Source organism: Macrotis lagotis, chromosome X (genome assembly GCF_037893015.1).
Source record: "Macrotis lagotis isolate mMagLag1 chromosome X, bilby.v1.9.chrom.fasta, whole genome shotgun sequence".
NCBI lineage: Eukaryota > Metazoa > Chordata > Mammalia > Peramelemorphia > Peramelidae > Macrotis > Macrotis lagotis.
Window position 1 is genome coordinate 547,813,141 of NC_133666.1, and position 22,024 is coordinate 547,835,164.

General features: G+C 33.6%; 1 protein-coding gene across 2 annotated transcripts in view; it reads right to left on the bottom strand.

Moving 5' to 3' along the window:
* VIRMA (vir like m6A methyltransferase associated) overlaps positions 1-22,024 on the bottom strand; it is a 91,818-nt gene that overhangs the window by 22,941 nt on the left and 46,853 nt on the right. For both annotated transcript variants that reach the window (XM_074200234.1, XM_074200235.1), the window contains exons 9-15: positions 16,848-17,339; positions 15,828-15,982; positions 13,791-13,873; positions 5,377-5,470; positions 4,694-5,238; positions 3,907-4,142; positions 2,439-2,688 (exon numbers count right to left, since the gene is read on the bottom strand). In XM_074200234.1, coding sequence (XP_074056335.1) covers positions 2,439-2,688; positions 3,907-4,142; positions 4,694-5,238; positions 5,377-5,470; positions 13,791-13,873; positions 15,828-15,982; positions 16,848-17,339 — 1,855 coding nt within the window. The remainder of the gene's footprint in view (positions 1-2,438; positions 2,689-3,906; positions 4,143-4,693; positions 5,239-5,376; positions 5,471-13,790; positions 13,874-15,827; positions 15,983-16,847; positions 17,340-22,024) is intronic.

Here is a 22,024-nt window from a genome sequence, read left to right on the forward strand (position 1 = left end):
AGTTTCAGGCCTTCATGACGTCTTGTCTAGACTACTGCAAAAGCCTCCTATTAAAGTCCTTGCATTTAATCTTTTCCCTCTCTAATCTATCCTACACAAAGATGCTGGAAGTATTATTTCAAAAGCAGAGGTTTTAACCAGGTAACCCCCCTGCTCAACAAATTCTAGCAGCCCACCAGCTTTTGCAACTAGGATCAAACACAAGTGTCTCCGTTTAGCCTTTAATGCCCTTCATAATTTGACTCTGGTCTTTTTTACCTGTTTATTATATAATACTCCTCTTCATGCACTCTACAATTCATTCAAAATTCTGTATTTATTTCAGATACACTCATATGGGCATTCACTACTTCCCCAAAACAACATGAATTCCTTTGCAGTCAGGAAATGTTTCATTTTTTTCAACAATAAAATGAATGAAAAAGCATTTAGCAAGTTTCTACTATGTGTCAAGCACTGTGCAGGATGACAGTGATACCAATAAAGGAGAAAATTTCTCAAGGAGCTTACATACTAATGTAACAATACAGAAATGGTCATAAGAAGAAACTGAACTGACGATTATTCCCCCCAAGAAAACAAAAAGACTAGAAGAAATGAACAAGAGGGAAGACATGGGAAATGCTGCCCAACTGAGAAGTGCACATTCCCCAGCCAAGACAGGCTGGGTCCTGTGACAAGGTCATGTCTTTTCCTTTATATTATCCCCAGTCCTTTAAAAATGTTATATTATCCATATAAAATATCAGTATTGTATTGCATTTATTATCATAGGCAGGCTTGAAAAATGCCAGGTGCAAAGGAGTTTTAGTTTTTAAACAGTTTTAGTTTCAATATGGAGAAACCTTTTTTGCTAAATCACTCATAGAAGTAGTCATATTTTTTAAATACAGCTAATGATTAGTCTATTTTAAAATTAAATCTTATTTTAAAGAGCCAGAGGCACACACAAGATAAAAGACAGCAACCTGAGAAAAGAGACCAAGACAAGAAAACAACAGCTAAAAGAACATTAAGTCAGTGGTTCACTGAAATAAACTCTTGAGAGTTCCCAGGACCCTGGAGGGCTCAATTCTAGAGTCACCAAGTAAAGACGCTGGGGAGGGAGGAAAGTGACCAAGTTTGAACTAACTAAATTCCATTCAGCAAGCATTTATTCAGTACATGTCACAACACTGACAAGGAACAAGACACCTAAGTAAACCCAATAATTTGAGAAGAAAAAAAAAAGGAATACCAATCAAAAATAATAAGTGACATCTAAACTAAGCAGCATTTTTAAAGAGGTCAAGGATTCTACAAATCTAGAGTGAAATAGGAAGACAACAACCTGTAAAAGGTCCTGAGGAAAGAGATGGAAAACCGAATTTTTTTTCAGGCAATTATAACTAAGCCAGTCTGGTTACGATGTAAAAATATGTACACAAAAGCCGAGAAAAGTAGGCTAGAGTCAGGTTCTGAAAGGCTTTAAATGACAAGCTAATGAATTTGTACTCTCAGTTAAAGGAATGGATATAGGATGCCAATGATATTCTTGGGCAATGAAATAATATGATCAGATTTTTGTTTTAGAAACTGAAACACCCTCAAACTATTGCTCTCTTTAATGCACTAAAACTGTAAAGCTACAAAAAGAAGTTTGAAACAGAAGAATATAAAAGAAAGCAGAACAAAGAAATGAGGACATTGGGGCCAGGGCTATACCATCATTCAACTGAACAAATTTCACATGTAAAGTAACATAAGAAGAAATTAAACTGTTTTCCTCAAGAGCCATTCTATAAGGTAAAACATGAAACAACTCAAAAATAAATTTTACCCAGGTCTTCTTTACATAGGTAAATGTCATATCAAAGATGTTTTTTGATTTAAGTTCTAAAGATTACCAAACTAAAATTTTCTTAGAGAAGCATAAACAAGTATCAAAAATATGGAATTTACAGAAAAGAGTGAAAGGCTAGACCTTACAACTCACTATCAGGTAACAAATGCATTCTTGAAAATTAATATTTAGAAAAGAGATGTAAAAGAATCCAAATCACAAAAGACTATTTGGATAAAATCACTCCAATTAAAAACATGGAAGTAAATTGGAAGCCAATGGAGAACAAAGCCAGACGTCTTTAGGTAGTCTGGAGTACAGTCAACCAATCTACATCCTGAAAGATTTTTAAGAACTGTCCTGAAAAAAAGAGCAATGTACAATCCTAAAAACCACAGTACTTCATGAGTTATCATATGTGAAAAAGAAAAACCTTTCACAAACTGAATTGAGTAATGTGGTCACTGTATGGCAGGGATCTAATACAGGTCTTCTTTCTCAGAAGGAAGCAACACAATTGGACAGAATGACACCTATTCAACAAGATATAGGCAATCAGAGAGGCTTATATGTGGCTGTGTTTTGAAAGCAAAATGTAAAGCAATTATAGAAGTACCTGATCACAGAGAGACTGCAAAATGGACGTGACATATTCAACACATTGCTGGTGAATGACACTCTCACCAGTCGATCGAAGAGCTAACAATTCCTGGAAAATCTCTGCATATCTTTCATCACCTTTAATAGTTCCATTTATCAGATGCAAAATAGCCAATTTACAAGCTTTATGAGAAGCAAGGGCATCAAGAAGAGCCAAAAGTCTGGTGGTTTGACTTGTGTACTGTTTTTCTTTTTCTTCTGAATTGCTGAAATAAAAATAATAAACTTAATGAAAAATATTCCTGATTTCTGACACTTAAATCATTTCTATTTTGTAATCCAACATTTTGTTTTAATCCTTGAAAAAGATGCCAACTTTTCAAAAAATTCTTAAAATTACATAAATAATCTAACTGAACAATTAACAAAGCTAGAATTCTAATAAAAATGAAGTTGGTTTTGTCTTTACTTAGATACATAAGTGAAATTTTATTAGTAAATACAATGTTTCAAATTGAAATGATCAGAAGGAGCATGCTATTCGGATTCTTGAGACAAACTGTTTAATATAATGAAGAATTTTTTTAATTCTAATAATGGTCAATAATTTGTCTATTAATTAAAGTCTGATTTTCAATATAATAGGCTTTATTAGAGCAAAGTACAAACTACCTCTTTATATGTATGGATGATTATTTTTCAGTTATATTTGTAATTTTTTTAATCAGGGTACAATTACTGCTTTCATGTAAGTATTTTAAATAATCTAAAGTTTCCTTAAAAATATATGTGATATTCAAATCCGGCCTCAGACACTTAATAATTACCTAGTTGTGTGGCCTTGGCCAAGCCACTTAACCCCCACTGCCTTGCAAAAAAAAAAAAAAAAAAAAAGCCCAAAAATATATGTAATACTTCCTTTAAAGCACTAGGTAACAGAATTAGTTTTTGCATATGAAATTCTGAAATCAAAGCTGACAGATCACAGAATCATAGAATTTAAAGTTGTATCTTAGAAATAAAGTCTGAAGTCTTCATTTCACAATTATAGATACAGGTTTCATTAAGATGACTTGATCACATTCACAAAAGTAGTAAGTGGCAGAGCAGGAATTTAAACCCAGGTCATCTAACTCCAAATCCAGAGGTTTTCCTATACAACCATATATTCCCTTGTGCGAATTTTATGAGAACTAAAGCCAAATTTCCAAATCATAAGTTAAGAATATGGTCGGGGCAGCTATGTGGCACAGAGAATAGTCCTGGAGTCAGGAACACCTGAGTTCAAATCTAACCTTAGATATTTAATAAATTGTTCAGCTGTATGACCCTGGGCAAGTCACTTAACCCCACTGCCCTTCAAAAAGCAAAAACAAAAAACAAAAAAAAAAGTAGTCAAAACATCTATACTGAAATCTATTAAAGAAAACCCAGCAAATGAAAGTAAATATTTGTCTTCCAAAAAAAAAATATAAATAAAATACCTTTGTAAGTCTTCTACAATCAAGTCCAAGACAGTTCTCATGATAAGCAGTGCAGTTGGTGAAGCAAGGTCACATAATTGAACACAAATGCGCCTCAACATGTGCTGAATTGGTAGGCAAGTTGTGCCAGAGAAAGAACGAACTATTTCTTGGAGCAGCTTTGCTTGCACGTGGAGGTGCATACTCCACAGTTTGCGAGTGTTGAGTGCCACTGAAATATCATGTGGCTCAATAACCTGTTAAGAAAGTATATATGTGTGTATATGTATATGAACTTTCTTCATATTTATAATTACTGACCAACAAATAGTTTTCAGGAAACACTACTACACAAATCTGTTTCTGCAAGCAAATTTTTACTAAAGTTAAAATTTTAAAAGAATTTCCTATTATACAGTCTAAACATTTGCTTGATTTGAACTGACTTGGTAAGATATTTTAACTCTCAGTTTTAATCATTAGAACAAATTTCATTAAGAGAAATAACAGTCAGATGCCAAATTCTAACACAATTTAAAAAGAAACAATATTTTTAGAAAATGCCACACACACTGTAAGAGCACAAATTAATTCCAGGATAATAAAATTCACTTTAACAAAAATTCACTTAAGTATTACGTCCACCACACAAATCACAGTGCCCAACTTGCATCAGCTTTACAAGTTTCACCCTCCTCCAGTTAGTTTCTTCAGGGCTTTTTTTTTTTTTTGGTCCATAACCAAGATCACGAATTTTTAAGTGATATTGAAGTCATTTATAAAGATGCAAGTGATATGGAAGTGATACCTGAGTTGTTTGCATGGGCAATGGAAGGGGCAGGAGCTCTGAAAGCAGAATGAGTCCAGAAAAAAATCCTTCAGGAACTCTCAAGACTGAAGAAAGAACTTCTTTTAACATTAAAGACCAAGTATTATTGGCTAAAGTTTCTTCCGAAATTGTAAGTTTTTCATTAACTCCCTGTGTAAAAGTCAGTAAGATATCAATGATGTCATTCTGAATCTTCTGCTCATCACTATCCAGACGACCTGAGAGAGGGATAGAGCACAGTAGCATGTGTAAAGTAACAAGGGCTGAAGGAACACGCATGTCTTTAAACTCAAAGGATCCACCCCTGAGAAGCTCCGTTAACATGGTTTTAAGAAGAGTGAGTGTGCAGCGGGCCATGGAAATGGTAGTAACTCGGTGAAGAGTAGTCCCCATGTTGACATGGAGCCTCCAAGGCTGCGTAAGAATATTGTTCAGTTTTTGTAGAACACGGATAAAGGTGTCCATTCCTTCAGCAGAAAAAAGCTGAATAACTGCAAGGTTCCACTTCAGATCTTTCTGCTGACCTTTATAAAGAAAAAATAAAATACCCAAATTAGTTGAAGAAATTGAAAAAATAATTACAGATTTTTATAGATTTCATTTAATAAAACTTAGCTAAGATATAGAAAGACTACTTTAAGGTATAATGGCTAATACTATACCTTCAACAGGAGGTGGTGGGCACGCTATGTTACAGAGGACACGTAATGCAGTTGGTAGACCAACTCCTTCTGGGGTCATCAAGTTATCAATATTCTTTTTAAAAAACAAGAGTTATAAGAGAGTTTAATACATTTCATGTCCTAATATACATCATTCCAAGAAAAAACAAGAGGCAATTAGTAACTGAAAATGTTCTTTGTTAAAATATGCACTTTTTAAGTGTATGTGTCAAGGCACTAAGTAAACTTAAAACAGGCATTAAGACACAGATATTTCTAATAATTTATTTGCTCTTTACCGTGGACTGTCTAAAAGAATAAGAGGAATAGAATAATATAATAGAAGCAAATTCAGTGAATAAGGGTCTAAATTAAGAATTTACTCTTAAAAAGTTAGAGCAAATTGCACAGGAAAGCATACATATCTGTGGGATAATGATTTACAGTTTCAAATAATTCAAAAATTATTCTTTGCCTCATACATAAAAGTTTGTATTTCCTGCAGGATCCATAATCACCAGGGGAAAATAAGAAAACTGGAATAGATAGTATTAATCTGTATCACAAGCATTTATTAAGCAAACACTATGTAACAGGAATGGAACCAAATACCCGAAATACAGAAAGAAAAGCACAATATTCCCAACCCTCAAAGAAATTACAGTTAAACAGGGAGATAATATGTTCATTATGTATATGTGTCATCTATAAATGTGTTTATGAATAAAAATCAAATTAAAGGGAAAGGTACTAGCAGCTAGGGGAAAATAAGGATAGGTTTCTAGTAGAAAATCTAATTTTTAAAAAGCCATGACTATGAGGGAAGGCTGGGACATGAAGGTGTGTATGCAGGCATGAAGAACATCCAATGTAAATGTACACAGACAAGAAATGGGTGATCATTTTTGAAAAAGCAACTAGGTCAAATATAACTGGTTCATAAAAAGTTTAGAAAGATGTAATGTGAAAGTTAATTAGAAAGACAGGAAGGGGGTAAAGACCTTTAAATGCCCAAGTATTTCAGAGATAATAGGGAGCTGCTGCTAAGAACTTATCAATAGAGGGTGGATGGGGGAAAGGGGGGAGGAAGTTGAAAAATGGGATGTATTATGATTGGGTCAGATATGCACTCTAGATAAATCACTTTGGCACCTAAGTGGATAGTGGATTGAAAAGAGGAGACCTGAGGCAGAAAGATCAGTTAAAATGATTATCAAAATAAGTAATCTGATTCCATAAATGTTGTTATTAAATGCATTACCTACTGAAGTAGTGAATAAAGGAGGAATAGGGAGGATTGACAAGAAACATAAGATTCTTAGCATATACTATAACTAAAAAATTCCAGGTTTCTCTTTTAACTAAAGTAGATTATATCTATAAAGTCAAGGAAATCTTAATATGAAATTCGTTCATAAAAAATAGCTTTCTAAATCAACAAATAACTCTTGAAAAGGAAGTTTTAATTGCAAATAGAGTGGGGAAGGGGGGAAGAGTAATTTTTTTTTCACTATTAAGTAGGTGCTTTTGAAGAAAGGTTGGATGATGTGAAGGAACTTTGGCCAACACAAAACTGAGGCATTGGGAGTAGGTGTATTTTCCTTTTTTTTTTTTAAGATTTTTGCAAGGCAAAGGGGGTTAAGTGGCTTGCCCAATTATTAAGTGTCTAAAACAGGATTTGAACCCAGGTACTCCTGATTCCAGGGCCGGTGCTTTATCCACTGTGCCACCTAGCTGCTCCATAGGTGTACTTTCAACTCAGACATTCAAGTTCTTCCTAAGACTTTGCGTGGCATTTATAAATTCAAGGGAATTAAAACATATTCTCTACAAAACCTAATGGTCTCCTGTTATCAGACATCTATAAAAGTTCATCAGCACGATTACATGAAAAATCACTTTCTGATTAGCTCAAAAAAATTAATTAAAACCTTAATTTCTCTTTTCTTCCTCTACTCCACATTTTATTATTCTAAATAGAATTTCATGAAGAAAAAGGAAATAGCAAAAAGGGAATTTGGTTATGTCTGAAATATCTCTTATAAAAGATTTAGTGGAAACTATAGCTATTTCTTCTTTTGTAATATTTTTCCATATCAGTGTACTATCTCAAAACAATACAACTTCCTCTTCACAACTTTCCACAAAATTATCTTACTTCATTGCTAAAATTTTTTATATAACTACCTTTTATAAGCATATTTCTTACAGTTACAAGGCAATTTTAATGACAAATCATGAGCAAAATGTTCCTGTTAGTGCTTGCAGCTATAAGTCATACATGATTCCTATGCACATTCATTTACTCTCAACAAACAGGACCATCTCTTCCATTGTTTTTTCCATGCCTTTAAAACCTGTTTAAATCTATTAAGAACCATGAAGTAGGGAGATGGAAGAAGTCAAGTTTGTAAAGAGAAAAGGACTTCATCTCTTATTCAATATTAGCAGGGGGTGAGGAGTGAGGGTGGGGATAGAATGTTCTAAGTCTTTTTTCACCTATACAGGTCAATATTACCAGAGAATAGAGAGGGGTTGTATTTATGGTGCTTTACATAAAACCTAACTGCAACTGTGTCAAGTAGAAAAAAATTGGAGAAAAATGTCCTGTAATTCCTGAACCTGATCCCTTAGAGGTTTAGGGTATGAAGATAAGCTATAATAGAGAAATATACCATACAGGACCATACTTCATAATTTCTGTTTTTTTCACCAGGATATTTTGGAATACTCATTTTTGGGTAATCATCTCTGATTTATTTTGCTTAAGTAATCCAAAGTAACTTCACTAAATTCTGTTAAACATAAAAACATGTTTCTAGGTGAAATTTTAAAAAGGAAAAGCAAAGCAGGAGAGTTTGAAGCCATGCTAATGAACAAACTTTCTTGATATCAACAAGAATACTATTCCTAAATCACATTAATCATATATATTGGTATTTCACATTGTATAGAAACTCATTTTACCAAAAGGATTATATACAAGATCTCTCTTAGAATTAACAGTTCTTCTTCCTCTGCCTTCCTTAGCTTCCTTTGTTTACTTTTTTCCACTTTTACTTCTATATCTCAATTGATCCTTCCAACCCACATGAACCCCCAACCCACTCAAATGTTTTGAATTAGGCTCTGAGACCAAGATTTTAAGTTCAAGCCTATTAGGGGCGGCTAGGTGGTGTAGTGGATCAAGCACCGGCCCTGGAATCAGGAGGACCTGGGTTCAAATCCGGCCTCAGACACTTAATAATTACCTAGCTGTGTGGCCTTGGGCAAGCCACTTAACCCCGTTTGCCTTGCAAAAAAAATAAAAACCTAAAAAAAAAAACCTAAGTTCAAGCCTATTAAGAGATCTCATTAATTCAGAATGAGTAGCCTAAAGTTCATTAAAAAAGTAGCCTGTCTCTACATAAAAAGATAATGAATAAAATATGAAAATCAAAATATTATGGATCAAAGAATGTACAGCTAAATGTTTCAATGAAAGGAACGGTTTATTATCCCACATTCTCATTATGACTCACATTTACATCATTCTCTTAAGATTTACAAAGAGCTTTCCTAACCAAAATTACAAAAGATAGTAGCAAATATTACTTTCATTTCTCAATTAAGGAGTGGAAGCACAGCAAGATTAAGTATCTTATGCAAGATCACAGTTATCAGTGAAGAGCTAAGACCCAAACTCAGATCTTCTAAATTCTAGATCAGTATCTATACCATCCAAGACAAACAAAAGCTCACTCCAGTCCTAGAATTCAACTCACTGAAAGTATCCTCTGACCCCCAGCCTCCTTCAGAATGGATGATTTTCCCTAGACTCTCCATTTAAGAAGGTACTAGGTCAGTCACATCTCTAAGCTACAGTCTAGATATCTTTCATATCCCTAGGCTGGATCAGGCTCTTAACCTCACTCTTCCTTTTCAGCTCCCTCCCCCCATTAGAATATAAATTATAAATTTTTATATATATATATATATATATATATACACACACACACACACACACACACACACACACACACACACACACATATTATGTATATATATATAAAAAATATATACTATAAATTAGAATATAAATTATGGATTTAATGATAGGGGATTATGTATCTAGCAGAGTAAGATCAGGGCACATAAAAGAGCTGAAAAAAAAGTTTCCAGACTATTGGCTGAGATCCTATAAGCAAAATTATACAAATATATATTGTATACCACCTGGACCTGGTGGTATACCACAACTCCCACAACACCACAACTCCCAAGATCCCTTGAATGAAGCCAGAGTTAAGAGAAATTCAGTCGAATTCCTGGCTTTGTCACTTATTACTCAGGTAATTATAGGCAAGCTATTCAGTGTCCTTAGGCCTTAAGTTTTCCCATTTGTAAAATGGAATTGGACTAGGTGATCTCTGAGGTTCCCTTCACTTCTAAATCCTATGATTCTATATATAATTCTAAAAAGGTGAAAATAAGAAATCTTGCTGATAACAATGATCCAAGATGTAAAGTCTTTGTATTACTTTTTGCCCCTATGTTATTATCAAGCTGGTTATAATAAAATATTCTTCCTCACTCTTCTTAACCTGGGGGTATCTGTTCATTCTGACACAAAAACCCTATTCTGAGATCTCACAGTAGAATCAATTGACTTTGTCTACTCAAATGCTCTGTGAGAAACAAGCTAAATTCTAAAAGATATTGGAAAGGGATTTATTTCCAAGGCCCAGTCTCATCCAAGGCTCAGCCCCAGGAGGTCAGCAATCAACTTTTTCAACCACAGCAGTTCATACTAGGCTACAAAGGAAGGAATATCAGCCTAAGTAAAGTGGTAGCTCTTCCTAAATATTGACTTTTACTACCATAGGAATGTGTAGACAATATGGTTGACAAGGAAGTGAGGAAATGGGAAGAAGGGAGGAGAGAACAGTAAGCACTAGAGAGGATGAAGAGAACAAAAGTATCACAGGGCACATAAATACTGAGAAGACAAAGTACTGGATCTCGAAAATGTAATATGGAATGATGATCGAATAAGATAGCAACAGATACTGTGCTAAATGCTGGGAATATAAAGACAGACCTAAAATATGTGTGTGAGTAGCGGGGAGGGAGATGGGGATGGGTGTGGTAGGGTGATAGTAGTAGAAGTAGTAGTACCAATAAAAGAAGAAATATCGAGGATCCTCTAGCTATTTTATAAAAATGAAAGCAAGTGCTATGAAACATGTGCAAAGATAGTCAAATTAATTGCAATCAAAAATAGTCAATGTGATTTTTAGGCTAAATTAAGAAAAGACAAATATCCAGGACCAAAAGGATAACAGTTCTACGTATTCTTCTCTGGTCAGACAACCATGTGAAGTAGTGGACACTGAACATATTATTAAAGTAGTTAGTGACATAACAATTCTAAAGGACGTGAGATGTAAAATATGACCCCCATCCAGAGAAAGAACTATGATTTCTGAATGCAGACCAAAGTAGACTATTTTTAATTTTTAAAATTTATTTTAGGCTTTATCCTTCCCCCCCTGTGCTTATTTTCCCTTTTGTTCTGATTCTTCTTTTACAACTTGACTAATATGGAAATATGTTTAACATAATTAAACATGTATAACCTGTATCAAAATACTTACTGTCGGGGGGGGGGAGAAAAATGCAGAACTCAAAATCTTATCCAAAAAAATGAATGCTGAAAATTAATTCTGTATATAGTTAGAAAAAATAAAATTCATATTTAAAAAATTAAAAGTTTTTTTAAAAGGATAGTGATCAGCTAGAAAAAGGCAACCAAAATAGTGGGCACTCTGGAGAATAATAGTCTAATATGAGGATAAATTAAAGTTGAGGCTGAAAGAGAAAAAAGGGCTTCAGGTATTTCAAAGGTTATCAGGTAGAAAAGGGATTAGACCTGTTCATCTTGCCCCCACAGAGTAAAAGTAATGAATATGATTTACTTAAAGAATCAGTCCTGATAAAAGAAAAAAAAATTATAGGTAGGAATGGCTTACTTCAGGAGGGAGTATTTTAAGCAATGGCTTGATGATCATTTCTTAAGTATGCCTGTAAAAGGGAAATCTTAGCAAGCTACAATGTAGATTAGATACACTGTCTCTGGGGTCTCTTTCAACTTTGTGAGTCTATGATATATGTTGGATGATCATTAAGAAAAATCACAAAAATGGGACAAAAAACTAATATTTCTATTTGTTTCTTATAATACCCAAATACCAATGTACATAAAGTACAAAAATTCACATGGGGATAAAATCACTAACATTACTGTCAGCAGTTTTCCTAAATCAATGGCAAACTGAATTAGCTCAGATTAATAAAGTATAACATGAACTAAATTTTTACAATAAGAATGAAAAATTACAGAAGCAGCTAGGTGGTGCAGTGGATAGAGCACCAACCCTGAAGTTAAAAGAGAACCTGAGATCAAATCTGATCTCAGTCACTTATTAATTACCAACTACGTCATCCTGGACAAGTCACTTAACCCCATTGCCTTACAAAAACCCTCCCAAAAAATTAAAAAATTCAGAATATAATTTTATAAAGCAGCAGCATAATTCCAAAGAAAATATATGAATCGCCTACTCCTTTGCAGAGCTGGGAGGTCAATAAGCATGAAACTTTACATTTATTTTCAGATTTGTTTGATGTATTGATAACTTTTGCTGGCTGTCTTTTCTCTTTTTCTTTTTATATGGAATGACTTGGGAAAGGAGAGGAGTAGGATACATAGGGAATTTAGGCAATATAAAAACAAAATATATCAATAAGAATCATTTTTTTAAATGAACTTGACTTTAACTTGAAATTGATCTGAAATTGATCAATGAACAATAACAGGGAATGGAGAATAGATTTGTGATTTCATTGTTATAGTTAGTTCCAAAAACAAGGAAACTCCTTCTCTGTGTTGAAGCTGTCATTGAGTTGTTTCAGTTATGGCTGACTTTTTGTGACTCCATTTGAGGAAGTCTTCGCAAAAATAGAGGAGTGGTTTGTCATTTTCTTTTCCAGCTCATTTTATAAATGTGGAAACTGAAGCAAACAGGCTTAAGTAAGTTTTCCAGAATTTGACTCCAGGCTTGACATTCTATCCACTGTGGCAATTTAATAAGACTTAGAGCAGGACTGTCCAACCTTTGATTTGCCATTTTAGTGAGAGCTTGGCAGAGTTTAATAAAGCATTTAGTAAAACCCACAAGTACACATGGTTTTGGAAGGCAGCACTTTGGACAGGCTGACTGAGAGCTACCTGGAATACTAAGAGTGTCAACTTGCCCCAGGCAGTAGAGATAGAATTTGAACCCAGCTCTTCATGACTCTAAGGCCAATCCTCCTTGGCATTGATAAATAATATTGATAATATTGGAAAAACAGCTAGGCAGTATGGCAGACAGTACACTCACTGAGTCTAGAACAAGATCCAAGTTCAAATCTAGCCTATGATATGTGCAAGTCACTTAATCTCTATTTGCCTCAATTACCTCAACTGTAAATAATAAGCACCCCTAATTTTCAGATTTCTGAAACTTATATCTGTCAAGTGTTTAACATAGTGCCTAGAATACTGAAAATACTCAATGAATACTTATTTAATTTTCACTTTTCATTTTTCAAAGCACTTGCAAAAATATTTCATTTGATCTTCATAATAACCATTTTTATATTAAGAATTACAATAATGATAAATAACTAGAGAGGCAAGGCTGCAAAGTAGATAGAAAGATGAGTTTAGAGTCAGCAAAATCTGGGTTCCCACCTCTCCCATGACCCAACTGGCTCTAACTTCTATATGCACACAGAGAACAAAGACTAAATTTGAAAGAAGGTTCTAGAAGTAAATAAGTTCTTAGCAAAGTAAGAAACAGTTCTTCACCTGGAGCTCCCAATACCAATGTAATAAAATGGCTGGCTTAAGGGGAAAAAAAGCAACCCAAAAGAAAATCAATAACATTTAGAAAGTTTGCAAAACACTTTGCAAATATGATCTTCACAAAAGTCCCATCAGGTAAGTATGACTGCTATCAGGCTAAAAAAGGATAAATGTTAAGAAACTTATCTATGACGACCACAGAACTAATGTCAAAGGTGAATTAAAGCTCAGGTCTTCCTAACTAAGTTAATCATTTTATCCACTATTCTGAGGGACAAATCAAAGCAATATCTGTCAAATTCACTGAAGGATTTAAATAAAAATACAAATAAGGGTCAAAAACACATGTATTTCTAAGTCTAACAGAAATATATAAAAGACTCAGTCGAAGATGTTAATTTTATTAACATGATAATTGTGCAGTGACAGAAACTAATCTTTTCTATTCCTTGAAGAAAATTTAATTCAATATAGTTATATTCTAAGATAAATTGTCCTAAAAATCAAGTAAAGACTTACTAACCTGTTTAATATATTCAATTAGGCTTGGGATACAGTTAATTTCAAATCTAAGGTTTTTCAGAGGCTCCAGCCACTTGCCAAGTTCTGAAAGGGAAAAAAAGAACTTTAAACTTTAGATTAAAATGAAAACTTGCAAAATAAAGCCTGTGAAAAGATTCTTGACCAAGACAAAATAATGTTATCACATAGAGATTTAACTTCTACAAATTAAATTCTGTTCAATCTAAAAAACAAATAAATTATTCTTAATGAATGATTCCTGGGGTTTCAAATAAACCTATAAAAGAAGGTAAGAACTCATATCCTGAAAATAAAAAACAAGGTTCTTAGTGGGGAAAAAAAAGAAGGTAAGAGGCACTGAGGGAACTTGTGTTGGATTTGGAGTGACAGCATCCAGGATCAAATTCCACCTCTGACTTAATAGCTGTGAGGGCCTAGACAAGTCAACTAACAAGCTCTTAGCCTCAGTTCCTCAAAGAAAGGTCATTTAAATGGCCTCACAGAATTCCTCCTAATTTTTCATATAATAATATTATTCCTGAAATATGTAACTACTTCAGTTAGTTATTTACTAAAAAACAAGAATTCTGAATTTCCTGAAAATTTTTCGTGTTATCCATTTAATTATCAATTTTCAACCCAAATTACAATTTGAAAGAGTAAATTGTTTCAAGTGGACTCATACTGAAGTCAATGTCTTTTTGTCTGTCTCTCTCTCTCTTTTCTCTCTCTCTCTCTCTCCCCGCTCCCCCATATATAAATGTTGTTAACAGGGCATTATGCAAAATTACTCTAAGACTTATAGGAGATACTCTGTGTGTATGTGTATATACATGTAATATGTAAAATATTACTAGATATTTTATTTTCTGTATTTATTTATACATCTCTATCATTAGAATATGTTACTCTCTATCTCTTACATCATGCTTATTCTCATTTACTATTCATTCTAAAAATAAGGGAGAAAAGATATCCTTTAATATGAACTATAGAATATTTCAATTGACTAATTTTTTTAGATATTATATTAGTCAAAATGAAGTATTTATCCACATCAAACATTTGTACATGAAAAGATAAATCTACTTGTAGATAATCTATTTACTGAAATGAAAAGATCATAAAAACAAAAAGATAAAAAATATCTACCATATTAGATTCAAATTCTACCAGTGGCAATGAAAATACTCTAGTATAAATCATCAAAAATAAATTATGCAAATTTTCATATAAAGCAATGCTCCACTAAATATACAGACTGTAAAAATGAGAAAGAAAATCAAAATAAAGACCCCTTCAACATCTATGAATGAACAAAATAACTAAGTGCATTATTTTTTTATGGAATTCTATTTAGTATGCAAGAATATAAACCTGTTACCCAAAAGCTAAGATTTTATTTAAGGTAGATAAGAAAAAATAAGCTCCTATTTTAAAATCCTAAGCACATATGACCTAAGAATGCTTGCTCAAAATGTAAATTAATTTTTTCCTATTGTGTTCTTATAAGTAGAAATTGAAAATAATTATGCAAAATATTTCTAAATAAATACATATTAAAATTTGGAAAAAATGTCCTCGATAAAGATTTTCCAGACATTTTATTCAAAATCAAAACATTTTTTTTTAAATAAATGTCCATTTTCAACAATCAAGTCTCTACATAATTCCAATAGGTTATGGCAAACCACAGTTCATAAATAACTACAAAGGTAAGATATACCTACAATGAAATAAATGGCTAACTACAAATTTGAAACCGAACGCTTCTAATTCCAGTTTTAAGTTAGCCATTCTCACTAGTCAATCACCAAACTCCACAATTATTTCTAAGAAAAGATATATATATACATATATATGTGTGTATATATATATATATAAAAGTTTCTGCAACTGAAATCTAGTCTTAGACTGACAGAGTGAAAAATATATCAGCAAAGCTCTATTCATGATTAAAACCTGATAAAGCATTATGAGATACTTAAAATAGTTTCTTTAGATGTTCTGCACACATTAATAACTTCATGTACCACACCTTGCAACTTCGTGTTATTTTCATCTGCTTTACATAGCTTCAAGAGAGGCGCTGCATGTTGCTCTAGCATCTGGACATCACTAGAAGACTGAACCACCAACAAAACAAGTATGCACGCATAATTATAAGCTACCGATTTCTTTGATTTGGAGTCCCTGAAACAAGATAAGATTTTTAAGCTCTTGGAACAAATAACATCTATTTCTTCATTCATTATAACATGAGAAAGTTTCTAAGCTCTCAGGTACAAAAAGAAGCATCAAAATACTGACTTTCAAAACTACCTCCTTTCCATTTAGTTTTAAAGAGAATAAGATAGCTTCAGATGTCACAATGAAATTTCTGAAGACAGATTATATATACTGTAATTAAATTCCTTTCTTAGGAACAAGTGAATACTATAATGCAGCAGTTCTCAAAACTTTTTTGTTCAGGGAAGAACAATATTTTTTGCTGCAAGGAATAGCAGCAGTGGAGACTTGTCCATGTGTATGCCAATTCAAGTTTCATACAATGCGGAGCACACACTTAATAATTATCAGTAGAATGATAGAAATGACAACACAAGCCTTCACAGCTACAGAAGTAAATGTTACTATTACAGATATGTATTTGCTTCTCTCCCCATTAGTTCAGACAGAGGACCCACCAATAATACTACCCTTCTGGGGAAAGGAAGCAGAGGAAGCTCAAAGTTCTCACAACCCTATAAAAGTACTTTGAACAAAAACATGGCAGTTTTTATTTCATTTGTGGGGTCTTAGTATTTTATCAAAAAGATGCACACGGCACCACAGTGACAACCCATTTCCTTAGGTTAAGAGTCACATCATAATTTTGGCAATTTGATATTTCCATAATTCTACCTTTTAATCAACTAGTAAGTCAGTTTGAGGCAAGCATCCAAAAAAAAAAGATGTTAATTCTTATTTCAGAATCATCTTCCTTTGAAAAATATGTTGGATTGATCTAGTTTTTCATTGCAATAGAAAAACAAAACAAAATCAAGTAAATAATTACCCTAAAGCCTCTTTAGAATAGTACTCCATCAGAGTAATAAGACTCTGGAGATTCTTTTCAAGACTGAAGACATGACCAACAGCTGCTCTTCCCACAGGGTTAAAAGTAATCTGGTAAAGATTATGAAGCGTTCCCAAGAGATCTGAATGGTCAGTTTCCTCATTGTTTGTGCAATGCTGAAAATGGCAAAAGAGTTCTGTGATAAACTGCAAAGTCTGTGTCGAGTACTGTAACCACAAGGCAAAGGTATCATCTATAACACCGTCTGCCTGCAGACCATCTTCTTCTTCTTGATCAAGAAGATGACAAAGAGCTCTAATCAGCAAGTTGGTTGCTTCATGTTCCGAGAGGAAAAAAAGAAGACCTTTTTGTGACTGTGTTAGAAACTTCAAAACATCTCTCATACCCTGCAGTACAGCAGGGTGAGCACTTATTGCAGGAATTGACAGCAGCAAGGTGATCAATTCTAGGAAGTGGTGACTGTGGAGGTATCTGAAAGGAAGATAAAATGTACAAAAGTCACCAATGGATGTATGCATCCCTGCCTTCTTTCACCTCTACCCTTAGAATCTCGTGTTCCTTCAAAATTCAGCACAAGCAGTTCTTACACAGTGTTTTCCAACTCCACTACTATCCTCCACATTACATTATATTTAGTTTGAATGTACTTAAAGACATACACACTGTCTCCCCCAAGACATTGTAAACTCCTTGAAAACAGGAATTCTCTTGCCTGTATCCCAACGCTGAACACTGGGGTCTTGCAGGGGAGATACCCACTAAACATATTAAACTACACATATTATTCTTCCACTGATACTTTCTAGAGGCTAGAATTAGACAGTGAAAAGAAAAATAATTTTATGAGAATCTACTAATATTTGAAAGTGTTCAAATGTTTACTGATTAATATTCATTTTGCTAAAAATATAAGCACAGTATCACTACTTTATAAATAGGAAACTGAGGCTCTGAAAGACTCAAAATTTTCACTCTAGATTGTACTAGTGCTAGCAAATATATTAAACTGGGATTCAAATTCAGGTTGATTAAAAATCACAAAGAACAGGCTCAGTTAGCATAATAATCCCTGTGAGTATATGAGGCTAGGTTAGTGGATTTTTTTAAATAAAAATATTTTATTTGTTTTCCAATTATATACAGTAGTACTTTCTAGCAATCATTTTTTTCCAAGGTTTTGAATTTTACAATTTCCCCCATCCCTCCTCCCCCCCAATAGAAGGCAGTCTGATAGTCTTTACATTGCTTCCACGATATGCATATATCAAAATTGAGTGTGTTGAGAGAAAAAACATGTTCCTAAGGAAGAAAGAAAATAATGTAATATATGTCAATTTTCTTTTTAAATAGAAGATAATAATCTCTGGACTTCATTTAAACTCCACAGTTCTTTCTCTGGATAGAGGTGATAGTCTCCATCACAGATCCCTTAGAACTGTCCCTGATTATTGTACTGATGGAGTAAGCAAGTCTATTAAGGTTTAATCATCACCCCCATTTCGTTGTTAGGGTGTACAGTGTTCCTCTGGTTCTGCTCATATCACTCAGCATCAATTCATGAAAGTCGTTCCAGGCTCCTCTGAAATCCCATCCCTCCTGATTTCTAATAGGACAAGTGTTCCATCACATACATAAATGTCATTTTGTTCAGCTATTCCCCAATTGATGAACATCCCCTCAATTTTCAATTCTTTGCTGCCACGAACAGAGATGTTATGAATATTTTTGTACATGTGCGGTTTTTACCCTTTTTCATGATCTCTTCAGGTTATAGACCCAAATTGCTCTCCAGAAAGGTTGGATCAATTCACAGCTCCACCAACAATGTATTAGTGTCCCAGATTTCCTACATCCCTTCCAACATTGATCACTGTCCCTTCTGATCATAATGACCAATGTGAGAAGTGTAAGGTGGTCCCTCAGAGATGTTTTAATTTGCACTTCTCTAATCAGTAATGATTTAGAGCACTTTTTCATATGACTATAAATAGCTCTGATTTCCTCATCTGAAAATTGCCTTTGCATATCCTCTGACCATTTGTCAATGGGGGTGCCTTGTTTTTTTATAAATTTGACTAAGTTCTCTATGTATTTTAGAAATGAGTCCTTTGTCAGAAACACTAGATGTAAAAATTGTTTCCCAATTTACTACATTTCTTTTGATCTTGGTTAGAGTGGTTTTGTTTGTGTAATCTGCTGTTTGATAAATCCAAAGAGTCCAGTTTTAGGGTAAGAACTCACTCTTCAACAAAAATTGCAGGGAAAACCAGAAGATAGTATGGCAGAAACTAGGATTAGACCAACATTTCACACCCTATACTAAGATAAGATTAAAATGGGTGTAGGATTTAGACATAAAAGTCAATATTATAAGCAAATTAGGAGAATAAGGAATAGTTTACTTATCAGATCTATGGAAAGGGGAGAAGTTTATGACCAAGGAATAGATAGAAAACATTATAGGTTAGTGGATTTTGCATATGGAAGTTCTGAAATTTGATAACATTAAAGCTGATCAGAAGTTGGACTCCAAATGATGAGCCCTTGAAAGAGGAGGACCAGGGTGGCTAGGTGGTGCAGTGGATAGAGCACTGGCCCTGGAGTCAGGAGGACCTGAGTTCAAATCTGACCTCAGACACTTAATAATTACCTAGCTGTGTGGCCTTGGGCAAACCACTTAACCCCATTTGCCTTGCAAAAACCTTTAAAAAACAAAAAAAAAGAGGAGGACCACCAGGCTGCCTGAGGAGCATCAAACTGGCCCAGATCAAGAAAAACAGAATAAATTTGTCTAATATTAAACAGCATCAGCTTGGGCCCATAATAGATTCTTGCACTTCCAGCCCAGGTGAGGTAAGAAAACCCAGTCTCAAAAAACAAGAAAATAAACAAGAAAAATATATACACTAGAGCTGAAATTCAGAATGTAACAGACATAACAGAATGGATGCTACTATGATGAATTAAGCATATACTTTAAAGAAAACTATTCAATAGAGATTGACACTTTCATATACAATCCTCTTTTCTTTATTGTAAATTGGAAACTTTCATGTTTGCTAGTTCATAATAAAAATAAAAGCTAAGGGGCGGCTAGGTGGCACAGTGGATAAAACACCGGCCTTGGAGTCAGGAGTACCTGGGTTCAAATCCGGTCTCAGACATTTAATAATTACCTAGCTGTGTGGCCTTGGGCAAGCCACTATTTGCCCTGCAAAAAAAAAAAAAAAAAAAAAAAAACACCTAAAAATAAAAAATAAAAAGCTAAATAAATGAATAAATGAATAAAATGTTAAGTTATTTATACCCCTACAGATTCCAAGAAAGCAATGGAAATCTTATCTAAAATTTTTATCACCCCAGCTCTGAACAAGAACTGTCAAATGAATCTAAACTATTTATGGTGAAAAAATCCATGAAACCTAAAAACCTTTACTTCATAATTCACTTTCATATATTAAGCCTCCAATTAACTGCCACAGAGGCAACTACATATATCAGGCAAATACAACCTAAAAGATGCAGTACAGTATAAAATTATCATTAATTGCTAATGCAAGGATTTTTTGCTGTCATTTCAAACTAGAATTCATTTATCTTTCCCTAAAAAAATAAAAATCATCTCTTTGCAAAGGTTTTTCTTTATTTTATAACTGAAAGCTCATTCTCCAGAAGTTAATTTAGAAATCTAGGAAATATTTAGACCGGGGGAGGGATGGGGGTTGGAGGAAAATAAAAGAATAGGAGTAATCCTAACAACTTTCCTTCAATTTGAATGACAGTATAAACAAGAACTGACTCGGAGTCAAAATTCTGGTGCTGCACTTTAGGTTTTCTTAATGTTTTTGTAGTCTAACGTTCCTGACATGATTTGGGGTTTTCCTTAGCAAAGATTTTGGAATATTTTGCCATTTCCTTCTCTGGTGAATCTATTTTTTGAGATAATCAAACTTGCCCAGGGTCAAACAGCAAGAAAACATCTAAGGTTAGATTTCAATTTAGGTCTTCCTGACTCCTGGCTCTGTGCTCTATCTTCTGAGCCATTAGCTACCTTCTAGTTAGCTTTGTGACCCTTAAATTATCCTAGTCTCCGTTTCCTTATCTATAAAAATTATGTCCTTAAACAAAATCATCTCTCAGCTGTAACAAATTACTTCTGTTAATTAAAAATTCTGTTAAAACTCTTTAAATATTTTTCTCTTTAACCACAATTAAATCATGTGGTGTTTATAAATATCAGTCTTTTGAACTGAAGAGTAGGATGTCATTCGCATTCACCCATATTAAATTTCTTTTTGTTCAGGCAAGGGTATGAACAATTATTTCTCTAAAGAATTGCAAATTATCAACAATCATAGGAAAGCCATTTCCAAATTACAAATAATAGGAGAAATGCAAATAAAAACAACTCTAAGATTCTGCTTCCTACTTAGCAAATTGGCAAAGATTTTGGAGGAGTTGTGAAAAGCTAGAAATACTAATGCACTACTGATGGAGTTATGAATTAATATAACTATATTAGAAAGCAATTTGAAATTATTTGGGGCGGCTAGGTGGCATAGTGGATAAAGCACCGGCCTTGACCTGGGTTCAAATCTGGTCTCAGACACTTAATAATTACCTAGCTGTGTGTCCTTGGGCAAGCCACTTAACCCCATTTGCCTTGCAAAAAAAAAAAACTAAAAAAAAAATTATTTGATAAAATACTTAAAATATGCATACCTTTTACCTAAAAATTTCAGTTTAGGTATATAGCTCAAAACTGTCACTGTCAAAAAGAAAAGCCTCATATGCAACAAAATTTTTCAACAGCACTTTTGGTCGTACCAAAGAACAGGAAATAACTGGGCCATGGTTGAATAAACTGAATATAAAAGTAATAGAATATTATTGTAATACTATTGTAAAAAAATGATGAAATTAGAAAAACCTGGAAAAATCAATCTAAGCAACAACTCATACAGCAATATAAATGGAAAGAGGAGAAACCACAAAATAGTCAAAAATGAGTTTGGCTTCAAAGAAAAGATAATCAGCAATTCCCTTAACTTCTCTGCAGAGGTTAAATAGCAGAACAAGTATGAACATTTCATATATTATTAGATTTTTTTCAATCTACTAACTAGTTTTTTCCTCCTTTTTAAAAATATTCTTTG